This window comes from Barbus barbus (genome assembly GCF_936440315.1).
Source record: "Barbus barbus genome assembly, chromosome: 5".
Taxonomy (NCBI): Eukaryota; Metazoa; Chordata; class Actinopteri; order Cypriniformes; family Cyprinidae; genus Barbus; species Barbus barbus.
Window position 1 is genome coordinate 8,979,819 of NC_136733.1, and position 14,134 is coordinate 8,993,952.

Genomic DNA, 14,134 nt, shown 5'->3' on the forward strand with positions numbered 1-14,134 from the left:
CTTGATGATTTTGACAGCTCTACTTTTGCAGCGTTTGAGGTAGATGTCCTGCATAGAGGGGAGAGCAGACCCTGAGATGCGCTCAGCTAAGCGCACAACTCTCTGTAGTGCTTTGCAGTCCTGATTGGAGCTGTTTCCATACCACACTGAGATGCAGAGTCAATACACTTTCTATGGTCCCTGAATAGAAAGTTTTCAGGATTGCTGGTGAGACCCTGAATTTCCTTAGCTGTCGCAGGTGGTACAGTCTTTGCCTGGCTTTCTTAACCTGTGTTTGGATGTGTGTAGTCCAAGTCAGGTTCTCAGAGATGTTTACACCGAGGTACTTGAAGCTACTCACCCTCTCCACAGGGGTCCCACTGATCATAAGAGGAGTGTAGGGACGCTGCTGTCTCTTTTCCTAAAGTCCATGATCAGCTCTTTAGTTTTGCTCACATTCAGAGAGAGACAGTTGTCCTGGCACCATGATGTGAGTCTCTCTACCTCATCCAAGTATGCGGTCTCATCATTGTTGGAAATGAGGCCCAGAACCACAATATCATCAGCGAATTTGATAATAAATGTGGAGCTGTGAGCTGTCCTCACACAGTCATGCGTGTGGAGAGAGTAGAGCAGGGGACTCAGGACACAGCCCTGTGGGGTTCCTACGTTCAAGGGTGATGGAGTTTGAGGTGAACTGGCCAACTTTCACCACTTGAGGTCTGCCGGTGAGGAAGTCTTGAATCCAGTCACAGAGTGAGGAGTTTAGGCCGAGGTCTGTGAGTTTAGAAGCAAGCTTGATGGGGACTATAGTAAAAAAAAAATAAAAAAATAAAAATAAAAAAAGCTGAGCTATAGTCAATGAATAGCAGCCTTACATAATTCCCATTGTTGCTGACCATGTGTGTGAGGGAAGAGTGGAGGACGTGAGAGATGGCATCGTCAGTGTATCTGTTCGGGGCGATAGGCAAACTGAAGATGGTCCAAAGTATCAGGTATGGAGGAGTGTGCAAATGTGGCTCTTTACAAGTCTCTCAAAAACCTTCATGACTATAGATGTGAGGGCAACTGGGCGATAGTCATTCAGGCAAGAGGATTTATTGTTCTTTGGCACAGGGATAATGCAGATTTTTTGAATGAGGTGGGAACCACAGAGGTAGCAAGGGACTCATTAAAGATAGAAGTGAACAAACCAGTGAGCTGATCGGCGCAGGACCTCAGAACACGGCCGGTTATCCCATCAGGTCCGGCTGATTTCCTGACGTTCACATTCTTAAGCGCCCTCCGAACCTCATCCTCCGACATGGTGATTACAGGATTATCGCTGCTCTGCCTGCTGCTTCCTGACGCGCTGGACGGCAGAGTCGCGCTGTCGCCGTTGCAATCAAAGTGGCCGTAGAAGATGTTTAACTCATCGGCCAGCAACGGGTCTGCTCTCACCTTTGCGGAGGATTTGTTTCCGAAGACACAGATGGTCCTCAGTCTCTGCCACATCCGTCGAGAGTCATTGAGCTGGAAATGAGACTCAATTCTCTCTCTGTTTGGCGGCTCTTACTGCGCGTCGGAGAGCATAGCACGATGCTTTGTACTCGCTCGTATTCCCGGTCAGAAGAGCCTCATTGTAAGCGGCAGTGCATTTGTTAACCGCAGCACGGATTGTTCTGTCCACCCACGGTTTCTGGTTGGAGAAATGTATGTCCTTATAGTTATTGTGTCTGTAGCTTGCTCGGTTAGCGTGTTTACAAAGCTTAATGCTACATCCGTGAACTCGCTGACGTCAGAAGAACTCGCCCGGAACATGTCCCAGTCGACGTCATCAAGAGCCGACTGTAATATAGCTTCTGAGTGGGAGGACCAGCGCGTCACTACTCTCTGCACCGGGGGATCCTGAACGAGCCTTTGTTTATATTCCGGTGTGAGGAAAATGGCGGCATGGTCCGATTTGCCAAAAGCCGGTAGTGAGCGGGCTTTGTAGGCATTCTTAAACTGAGTGTAGCAGTGATCCAGTGTATTTGGTCCTCTAGTTGGACAGGATACATGTTGATGAAAGTTCAACATGATCTGCCTGAGGTTGGCTTTGTTATTGGACAATAAACTGGACTACATCCGACTACTCCGCTCGACTCAGAGGACTGTAAGAGACTGTTGTGTTTTTGTGTTTACGGAAACATGGCTTAACAACAGCGTACCGGACTGCGCCATACAGCTTGACCAGCTAACATGCTATCGAGCTGACAGAGCTCTCGTCGAGGGAGGTAAGATCCGCGGCGGCGGGCTTTGTGTTTACATCAATGATGCATGGTGCCGCGACGCTGTTGTGGTCTGCAAACACTGCTCACCCCTGGTGGAGTTTATGATTATTAAGTGCCGACCGTTCTATCTACCGAGGGAATATTCAGCCATACTGCTCGTTGCTGTATACATCCCTCCCAGCTCCAGCAACAACCACAGGAGTGAGGCACTAAATGATCTGTACCAGCACACCAGTGAGCAGCAGACAGCCCACCCAGATGCTTTTCTTATCTTGGCTGGGGATTTCAATCACGCAGACTTAAAGAGTGTGTTCCCAAAAATTCACCAACACATAGACTTTCCAACAAGGGGAAAAAACACTCTGGACTTTGTTTACACCACCCAGAGAGGAGCTTACAAGGCCCTCCCCCTCCCCCACCTCGGAGCCTCAGACCACATCACTGTCATGCTAATGCCTGCATACAGACCGCTCGTTAAAGTCACCAAACCAGTTCACAAACAGATTCAAGTGTGGCCGGAAGGGTCGTCAGAGGCACTTCAAGACTGCTTTGACACCACTGACTGGAATATGTTTAAACAGGCTGCCACATACAACAATACTACAGACCTCCAAGAGTACTCAGAGACTGTTACTGCCTACATCTCCAAGTGCATTGATGATGTAACAGTCACAAAGTCCATCACTGTCCGGGCCAACCAGAAGCCGTGGATGACAGGGGAGGTCTACAGACTTCTGAAGGCTCGGAACGCTGCCTTTAGAGCTGGAGATGAGGAGGGCCTGAAGACAGCTAGGGCCAACCTATCCCGCGGCATCAAAGAGGCCAAGAGACAGTACTCCAGGAGGATAGCCCATCGTTTCAGCGACAGCAGAGACACGCGGAGCCTGTGGCAGGGGATACAGACCATTACGGATTACAAGCCCCCACCACAGACCTGTGACAACACCATCCCCCTGCTGAACGAGCTGAATGCCTTCTTTGCTCGCTTTGAGGCACAAAACAGCACCACTGCACAGAAGACTCCACCTCCTCCCGGCGACCAGGTGATGACGCTGTCCCCGGACAGTGTGAGGAGATCCCTCAGCAGGATCAATGCACGCAAAGCTCCGGGTCCTGACAACATTCCTGGGCGTGTACTGAGAGACTGTGCAGTGGAACTCACTGAGGTCTTCACAGACATCTTCAACATCTCACTAAATCAGGCTGTTGTCCCCACATGCTTCAAAGCTACCACCATCATTCCAGTCCCCAAGATGTCATCTCCATCCTGCTTCAATGACTACCGTCCAATAGCACTCACTCCCATCCTCATGAAGTGCTTTGAAAGGCTAGTCTTGCACCACATCAAGTCTGTCCTCCCCCCCTCCCTGGACCCCTTCCAGTTTGCATATAGGTCCAACCGCTCGACCGATGATGCCATCACCACTGCCCTCCACCCAGCCCTCACACATCTGGAGAAAAAAGACTCATATGTCAGGATGCTGTTCATAGACTTCAGTTCAGCATTCAACACAATCATCCCTCAACAGCTCACTCACAAACTGGTCCAGCTGGGGCTCAGCACCTCTCTGTGCAACTGGCTGTTGGACTTCCTGACCGGGAGACCTCAAGCAGTACGGGTCGGCAGTAACACATCCAGCACCATCACACTGAACACTGGGGCCCCCCAAGGATGTGTGCTGAGCCCCCTCCTCTTCACTCTGCTGACCCACGACTGCACACCATCACACAACTCCAACATTTTCATTAAGTTTGCGGATGACACGACTGTGGTGGGTCTCATCAGCAACAGAGATGAGACAAACTACAGGAGCGAGGTGAGCCGCCTGGCCGGGTGGTGCAGTGACAACAATCTCTCTCTGAACGTGAAGAAGACGAAGGAGATTGTTGTTGACTTCAGGAGAGTACACACTCAGCATGCCCCTCTGACCATCAACGGTGCGACTGTGGAGAGAGTGAGCAGCACCAAGTTCCTGGGTGTGCACATCACTGAGGACCTCTCCTGGACTAACAACACTGTAGCACTGGCCAAGAAAGCACAGCAGCGTCTCTACTTCCTCCGCAAACTCAGAAGAGCCAGAGCCCCGACCCCCATCATGTGCACCTTCTACAGAGGCACCATCGAGAGCATCCTAACTAGCTGCATCACTGTGTGGTATGGCGCTTGCAACGCATCCTGCCGCAAGTCACTTCAGCGCATAGTGAGAGCAGCTGAGAAGATCGTTGGTGTCTCTCTCCCCTCCCTCCAGGACATCTACAGCACCCGTCTCACCCGCAAAGCCCTCCGCATTGCAGGCGATCCCACCCACCCGACACACAGCTTCTTCAGTCTGCTGCCATCAGGGAGGAGACTGCGGAGTCTCCAGGCGAGGACCAGCAGACTGAAGGACAGCTTCATACATCAGGCTGTCAGGAAGCTGAACTCCCTCCCGTCCTTGCCCCCCCTCCCCTCTTTCACCCCCATTTAACACAGCAACACACTAGGAACTCTGACTCTGTGACACCCCCCCCCCACCGACCAACAACTGTAACCGGCACCTGTCACTTGTGCAGCATTGGCTGATCACTACCCATCCAACATTGACTGCAAATTACCTCTTCGGGTAGTCTGACAAAAACTATCCGAACAGTCTCTTCGACTTGTCACTTTAACAGACTGATAAGCTCTTCTTGCACTACACTCATAACAAACAAAACATCTGCACAGTTTTGTTTTTGTTTTTGTACATTCAACTGGTTTGCACTCCATCTATTCTGCCATGTGCCTTATGCACTTTATCTATCTCTCTTGTTTTTATTTTCTACAATGTCCTCAGACTGATAAGCTCTTTTGCACTACAAATATATCTACACAGTGTTGTTTATTTAACTGGTTTTGCACTCTATCTGCCATGCGCCTTATGCCACTTTATCGATCTAATTCTTATTTTTTTCTACAATATCCTCATTTGTATAATTGTATAGTTGTATGTACATATGTTTAAACTGTATTTATCTGTATCTGAACGTGTTTAATGTTAACTGTATGCACCAAGGGTCTGAGAGTAATGCAATTTCGATTCTCTGTATGTATGTACTGTACATGTGGAAGAATTGACAATAAAGCTGACTTGAACTTGAACTTGAACTAAAGTCCCCCGCGATGATAAAGGCAGCGTCAGGATGTTTGTTAATGTAGCCATGAGCACATTGTGAAGCTTAGACAAAGCCAAGCCGGTGTCTGCCTTTGGTGGAATGTACACAGCAGTAACAATGATCGATGAAAACTCCCGGGGCAGATAAAATGGGCGGCAAATAATGGAAAGATGTTCCAGATGAGGCGAGCAGGAACGCGGCAGAATGGAGATATTCCTGGGATCACACCATTTCTTGTTAATCATGAAACACACTCCTCCACCCCTGGATTTACCGGCCTCTGCTGTTCTGTCCATCTGTAAAACAGAGAAGTTATCACTTGGCAATACAGCAGTGTCCGGGACCGAGGACGAAAGCCATGTTTCAGACAAACAAAGGATGTTACAGTCCCTTATGTCCCATTGGAAATTAATCCTGGCTCTAAGATCGTCCATCTTATTCTCCATGGAATGGACATTTGCGAGCAGAATGCTCGGAAGAGGAGGACTGTGAGCCCTTTTCCTGAGTCTGTCTCGAATCCCAGCGTGTTTCCCGCAGTGTTTCTTGATCCGTCGCCTCGGGGGGTTATTGTTTATCTCGCGTTCCGAAGAATCTCCAGAGGCCACGATGGATTCGTGGATAAAGTGTCTTGGAACAGGTTGGTGTAGCGGTTTCCAATGTCCAAAAGTGTTTCTTTGTTATAGGTGATCAGTGCTGACGTGAAATGTGTAAAAAGAGAAAGTATAAGTAAGTAAAAAATAAAATAAAAGCAAAATCTAAGCGGAGTGACCTGGACGGCGTCCGAACAGAGCGGCGCCATCTTTTATATCTTTTATATGCATCTGTTGCCACTGGAGTCCACTTCCACTCCTCTATGACATCACGGAGCTGGTGGATGTTAGAGACCTTTGCGCTCCTCCTCCTTCCGTTTGAGGATGCCCCACAGATGCTCAGGGTTTAGGACTGGAGAAATGCTTGGCCAGTCCATCACCTTTACCCTCAGCTTCTTTAGCAAGGCAGTGGTCATCTTGAAGGTGTGTTTGGGGTTGTTATCATGTTGGAATACTGCCCTGTGGCCCAGTCTCTGCTTCAGTATGTCACAAAACATGTTGGCATTCATGGTTCCCTCAATGAACTGTAGCTCCCCAGTGCCGGCAGCACTCATGCAGCCCCAGACCATGACAGTCCCACCACCATGCTTGACTGTAGGCAAGACACACTTGTCTTTGTACTCCTCACCTGGTTGCCGCCACACATGCTTGAAATGTAGTTTGGCAGGAATGTTACAGTAATATGTTAAGGCTGTGGTGATGTGTGAGATATGTGATTGTAATGATATGCATGTGTTTCTCAGGTGAATGGTGTGGATCTGCGGGCAGCTACACATGAACAAGCAGCAGCTGCCTTGAAGAATGCAGGCCAGACTGTAACCATCATCGCTCAGTACAGACCAGAAGGTCAGAACACACACACACAGACACACACACCTGACTGAACACACTGGGTACAAAGTTGACTCTTGCCAAATGCAGGTAAAATGGACAGTGTTTTAGGTATTTTGTTAAATAGTGCAAACATTTATACATTTTTAATTCTGGCATAAGTGTTCAAATACATTTTGGAGTATTCCTACTGTAAAAAAAAAAATATTATAATTTTTTTTTCAATTGATCTATTCATCAAAAAAATCCTGAAATTCTAAAATCCTAAAATTAGCACTAGAAATAGGAAACAGCACAACTGTTTTCAACATTTTAATTAATGATAAATGTTTCCAGAGCAGTAAATCAGCATATTAGAATGATTTCTGAAGGATCGTGTTACACTGAAGACTGGAGTAATGATGCTGACATTTCAGCATTGATCACAGAAATAAATTACATTTTACAAGATATTCTGTAATTTAAAAAAATAATAATAATAATGTCTTTTTGATCAAATAAATGCAGCTTTGGTGAGCAGTAGAGACTTTTTCCAAAAACTATTTGAAAATCTTACCAACCCCAAACTTTTGAATTCTGCTGAATATTAAACTCTCACACACTTCACATCAGTGTCCAAACTGGTTGATTTCTCATGAATGTAGCTCTTATGTGCTGTGCAGTGTTGGATAACAGTTGTGTTTGTTTGTTCAGAGTACAGTCGATTTGAAGCTAAAATTCACGACCTCAGAGAGCAGCTGATGAACAACAGTATGGGCTCTGGAACAACTACATTAAGAAGTAACCCTAAACAAGGATTTTTTATCAGGTAAACATACAACATATGTTAGGATTATGGACTTTAGTTTTGTCTTTTTCTGTTTCGTATGCCTTTTCCTGTGTTGCCTTATTTGGTTTTGTTCCTAGCTCGTTAATTCATCTGCCTCGTTAGGTCATTATTAGTTAAATACCTTCACCTGTGTTTTGCCTAAGTTGCTGTCTATTTAAAGTCTCTGTTTAGTTCAGGTGGTGTCGGTTATCGTTTATGTTACTCGTTTCAAGTTCTGTGAGATTAAAAGCCTATCGTTTTGGATATTCCTGTCCTGCCCTGCCCTGCCCTGCCCTGCCCTGCCCTGCCCTGCCCTGTCTTTGTCTGCCTACCTGGATTATACGTAATAGAATAACCGACCGTAACAGTATGAAGCTGAGACTAGCTTCCATCAACGTAGCCCCGAGCGTCAGCGCTTCAGGGGCTACATTTTTATTTTCCAAGACAGACGTGACCTGGAGGAGTATATGATGGAGTTCGTGGATCATTGCCATCTCGCCACATGTGATGACCTCACCCTAATGGAGGGATTTTGGTGCGGGCTGGATGAGGAGATCTGCTTCCTCATGGCCAGAGCTGATCCGTGCTGGATACTAAGGAATTACATCGACTGCGCGCTGTGGATCGCTGGATTAGCATCCACCCTGGGTGAAGCGGATTCCAGCCCAGGGTCATCACATGTGAGTGCGGACAACCCAGAGTCCAGTCAACCACCACTTCGCGACACGGAGCAGCCAGAGCCCACCATGGACAGAGAGCCAGAGCCTGCCGCGGTCGTTGAGCCATCGCATTCAGGAGCGACAGAGCTGACGATCGCACCGGAGCGTGTGCCTCATGAGTCTGACCAGGTGCGTGAGCTGACAGCGCAAGCGACGGTGGACATTACTGTGGAGATTGCGGGGGCTAAGGAAAGCCCATTCCGCCAATCCGCTGAAGGTGAATCAGAACTGGACCAGGAGAATTTAATAGACTGGAATTCGGAATTACAAGTATGTCCGTCAACGGTTATATCATTATGGCAAGAAATCCCACCCAACCTCCCTCTCCCACCTCCTCTTGTGGATCTCTTCCATGTCATTCCCCATTCTGCTGGATCCTGTCAGCCCCACTGCTCACCCTCAGCCCACCATCTGCGGTGTGGGTTCGCTGTCGGTCTGCCCTTCTCCAGCTTCATGGGCACCCACCTTCAACCTCCGAGGCCCAGACTCCGCCTTAGTCCTGCAACCCAGCGGGCTCCACCATGGCTTCCAGCTCCCTCGTCTCCACCGGATCCCATCAGTCCACCAGCTCCACCGGGCTCCCTCGTCCCTCTGGCTCCGCCTTGGTCAGTCGTCCCCCTACCTTCACCTCGGGACTACACTCCTTTGGCTGCGCCTCGTCCCTTCGTCCCTCTGGCTCCATTGGGCTCCTCCTTCCCTACTGCTCCACCTCAGTCCTCTGTCGCTCCGGCTCCGCCGCGGCCTTCCGGATCTCCGCCTGCGCCTTGGTCGCCGAAGCCACCTGCTCCGCCTTGGACCTCCTAACAACATACACTACAACTACAAAAAAGACAATAATTCGATATTTCAAAGTACACTTTTTTTTTTTTTAAGTGCACATCAGTGTGTTAAGAAACATTCATGAACGTGAACTCTCTCTTAAGTGGCCTTTTATTTCATTTATATTATCTGCAGTTACAGTTTATACAGTCTTTAAATATACTTATAAGATTTTAAATACACTGCAAGTGCACATTCAGTTCTCTTTCACAAGGGTGGATTTCCTAGATAACCTACTACATTTGTCAAAATGGTCATAAGCAGAGCACACTGTAAATTCTGTATCCCATAATCCACTGCACTCAACTTGACCTTCCGTCTCCAATGTGACGAATGAACTGGATACTATATATACCACGATTTTTACATCTCTTTTTTAATATTTATGTTTAAATTGCAACACAAAGGGATCATACTGCATACTGTTTAACATAGTCCACACTGCACAGTATGTAGAAAGCATTCTGAACACAGCCAATGATTAAAAAAATTTAAACAAAAGGGTAAACTAAAAGGTCCGTGTTGCTCAATTTCAACCCAATTCCATGCTTTTCCTTAATTTTTTTTCCTTTTTAACCTCCCACCCCTCTCTCTCTGTCCTCCTTTATCCTCTCTTTTCCCCATGACTTATGTTCTCTCTCTCTCTGTCGTTTGGCAGGGCTCTGTTTGACTATGATAAGACAGCAGACTGTGGTTTCCTGAGTCAGGCCGTGGGCTTTAAGTTTGGAGATGTGCTGCATATTTTGGACTGTGGAGATGAGGAGTGGTGGCAGGCCTGCAGAGTCAGCCCACAGGGGGATGAGGAGGAGCTTGGCTTCATCCCCAGCAAGAGGAGGTGTGTGTGTGTGTGTGTGTGTCTCTTGTGTTATCTGCTCTGTTGTCCTTGAACAAAATAATATTCATGCAGCTTAAAGAGGCTTTTTAGCTTTTAACTCTCTCTCTCCCTCATTCTAACCCACTGTTACAAGGACGTGCTCTAGAGCTCTAAAAAATTTAGATTGCAGAAAAAAAATTAATGTAGACATGTTGACTTTTTTTCTCTTTTTTGACTTTTCATTCATTATTTTGAACTCAAGACTCAACTAATTCAAAAAGCGAATGTTGTAAAAACTGAAATTTAAAGGAGACGGTGCACAAAATATAGTATGTATTCTCTTAATGGATAAAATATATTTCATATATAAAAAACCCTCCTGTGATACAAAGCCGAATTTTCATCATCATTACTCCAGTCTTCAGTGTCACGTGATCCTTCAGAAATCATTTAATATGCTGATGCAATGCTCAAGAAACTTTTCTGATTATGTGATCTTCAGAGTATTAATGTTAAAAAAAGTTGTGCTTATTATTTTTGTGGAAACCGTGATACATTAAGTTTCCAGGATTCTTTTCCGCATTTAAACTGAATTCATTTGAACTACAAATATCTGTAACATTATAAAAGTTCATGAAAAGGAAAACATTACATCACATACATTCTGATATTCATATATGAATCAGGCAGAAGTAACCAGGTTTATCACCTTTACACTGTCATGACAGAAATAAGAGATTTTAGAAAATCAGCCTCATGTTTGCATGTTTTATGGCTATAATCTCAAAAGCATATGGGACGGATTCAGCATTTGTGACATTTTTGCATGTGCTATTTTAACTCAAATGTACTATTTAAGTTACCACCTGGAATCCAGTTTAACCAGGTACTTTCTGCACCAGAGGTGTGAGATATGTGTCGGCTCTGATAATATCTTAATTGCTGTTTTAACAGTGTGTGAGATGACATTATCCAGTATGTCACTCACTTCACAAAAACACACCATGAGAGTCCACGCATTCACTGCATGATGTAGCCTGCTATAATCCAGTTAGCATGCCCTCAAAATGTAAGATTTCTTGAAAATCTTTTATAAGCAATGGTATAGTCAGTGGTCGAATTGTAAAAGAAATTCAGGGGGGATGGTGTGCGGGGGTGCTTGGGATGGGATGGGGGGAGTTTCCTGTGGCTAATTTTGCACAGTGATTATAAAATTGGTCTAATTTATAAAAAGGTTTCTATTTAATTAAAAAAATTGCCTTATAAAATGAACTGTTATTTATAAGTTTTTTTTTTCCTTCTGGGGCCTGAAATAGAGGAATTTTGCTCAATATTGATAATTAAACAATATTTTGTTGAATGTGTTTTTGTGCTGGAACCTTGGCTGGTTTTAGGTCTGTCATGGATAAATATGACAATAAAACCGCCAGTAGGTGGCAGCAAGTCCCTGTTTTAATAAATGACTTACTGAATCATTCATATCAAACGATTTGTTCAAAACGGCTGATTCAATAGAAATGAAACAAGTGAGTCCATCTGAACGGACCGTTGAATCACTGGCTCACTCGATTCGTTCAATAACTGATTCATTCACGGAATGAAACACCGTGTTGCTATACACTGTTGTATAGCACATTAGTGCTTGCGGCCTCGCGAACATGTGCTGATATACAAAAAAGTACATTGCTTGTGCAATGAATATAAAAACATAAAAACTCATACATGGGTATTTTTTGTTTCATTGCTGGAATTATAAGGGCCCATTAGAACTGTATTCTAATGGGCTTCATCGCGCAGTGAATGCTTTTGGACTCTCAAGACAAGTTGAATAATGTCAGCTCTCCTATCGTCTCTCAGTCCCTCGCAGTCACACAAACATTATATCAGGAGAATGTCTTTAAATTCTAATCAAGGAAAAATCATACCTTCTGTTGTCTTTTTAAAGAACTTCAAAAGTTACGCTTGAACCATTTTGCGCGAAAAATGACGGAATTGCTTCCGTTTGTGCACAGCTTGTTACAGTTCTGATTGGCCAATCGCCATTATATAGTTCGTAAATGATCATAAGTAGAGAATTTTGACATTTCGTGTGCATGATAAGTTTTACGTAATACACAAAACTAATAATCCAAAGGGGATGGTAAGGGGTGGTGGTTTTACCAGGGGGATGACATCCCCCCGCATCCCCCCTCAATTCGAACCCTGGGTACAGTTAAGCAATTTCACAGTCATATTAGCTGTCATTTTTGTGGAATTCCCCCTCAGTGTTTTTTTTTTTCCTGTTCATTTTCCTGTTTATATGTGTATATATCTTCTGTCATTCAAACCAATCTCTCTTCCAGGGTTGAGAGAAAAGACTGGTCGCGGTTGAAGTCAAAAGAAAGGGTAAGATCCTTGCTAAAACACAAACAGCTGTTTGCAGTTCATCCCATTCAAATATTTTTCTATAAATTACTCCAAAATTATTTGGCGGCTCTCCTATGAGATTTGTTTTTCTTCTCTATAATCAGTTGTGATGTGTTTAGAGTAGCAGTGGTGTGTGTTTATAGCCCATGGGAGTCTATCAAGCAGTTGTTTCATGAAAGCACTGAAACTCCTGGGCATTGTGAGCTTGTTCTGCCTGTAGGGCACATGCTGTAGATACAGATCACTGCACTCACAAACACACACATGCATTCAGCACATGTGCTCAGTGCTCTCTGTAGGTTTTCCTGGGAAATTAATGTTTTAAGCTTCATATCTTTTACCTGGGTATTTCAGCATTGTGGTGGTATTCATATATAAAATCCCTTAATTGACATTTGCAGAAAAAAAAATTAAATGCTCAGGGAAAACGTCCACATGCTCATGTTACACTTTGTAATTTTTTTTTTCATATGCCACTTTATTACCTTGTGAAAAAAATTGAGTGCAATATTTAGTAAAAATTTAGTATTTAGTGCAAATCTTAAAAGTACTTCAAATCTAATAAGTAAACTGTTTGTATACTGTATTTTTAATAAAAATAAACCGTACTGACAGATAATAAAATATTAGCGAAATAAAGGTAGGGCTGTCCCAAGCCAATCTCATGGATTGGGATCAGGGCCGATTAAGCATTTTTTTTTTAAACTGATTAGTATCGGGTATTCTGAGCCTGATCCTTATTTTACATCAGCTGTCATGCTAGTTGTTATGCAGTAGGTGGAGTTGCAAACTTTCAAGTGGGTTTGTCAACTGCCATTAAAAGGAAAAATAACATCTTAAATGAGTGTGCGTGACACGCGAGAACCATTGAGGTCCATTCTAGCTCGTTACAGATATGTTCGAGCTCCGTGATTGGCCCTGTCCCAAATGGCACACTTCATGTGCACTTGCGGTCATACTGAGACGAGCTCGACAGCATACTTTCACCCAAACGTCAAAGCAGTATTACGTCATGAAAGTGTGGACTCAGAGGAAGACCTCAAGGGTTTAAGGTGCAATTTGGGACAGGGCCAAGTGTATTTGATGCATACTTTTATAACAAATCGAATGTCATTTATTTACGATTTATTTTTATCGGCCATCAGACTATCTGAGACAGCGTATATATATAGAGTGCGATTTTCCGGGGGGGATTTCCCCCCCTCTAGTTTATGCATCCCTGCCTCTGCTGAAATATTTTTAATAAACTCTAACTCAGGGTGTTTCTCAAACGGAAGGCTGCATCCTAGCGAGGCCGCGTCCTTCCTAGTTCAGTCCTTCAGAGTCTTGTAGGCTAGACTCCTCTTCGGCATTAAATGCTAGAATGAGACGCTCTAGTAAGTGCGTGTGTCTACATCACATATGTTCCCGCCCTCACCATCACGGCACAAAAACACTAATAAAACTTAGTTTTGGAAAAATACTTTGTATTACAAATCTTTATATTATTTGGCTTTCTATTAATGCAATGAAATTAAATACAATGAAAAACAGCCATCTATAATCTCCCTGTGGTTTAAATTATTGTCAGTGTAGCATTTAGGAAGTAATTTACACCAAAACAAAAGATAACATCTAGTGAAGTGACATTCAACCAAGTATGGTGACCCAAACTCGGAATTCGTGCTCTGCATTTAACCCATCCAACGTGCACACACACTGCAGTGAACACACACACACACCGTGAACATACACCCGGAGCAGTGGGCAGCCATTTTATGCTGCAGCGCCCGGGGAGCAGT

General features: G+C 44.7%; 1 protein-coding gene across 1 annotated transcript in view; it reads left to right on the forward strand.

Moving 5' to 3' along the window:
• Positions 1-14,134, forward strand: part of LOC306869604 (disks large homolog 4-like) — a gene marked incomplete at its 5' end in the record, with an annotated part of 207,293 nt that overhangs the window by 178,354 nt on the left and 14,805 nt on the right. The window contains 4 exons of the mRNA XM_079416402.1: positions 6,700-6,802; positions 7,481-7,595; positions 9,792-9,968; positions 12,290-12,332. Of these exons, the coding sequence (XP_079272528.1) occupies positions 6,700-6,802; positions 7,481-7,595; positions 9,792-9,968; positions 12,290-12,332 (438 nt within the window). The remainder of the gene's footprint in view (positions 1-6,699; positions 6,803-7,480; positions 7,596-9,791; positions 9,969-12,289; positions 12,333-14,134) is intronic.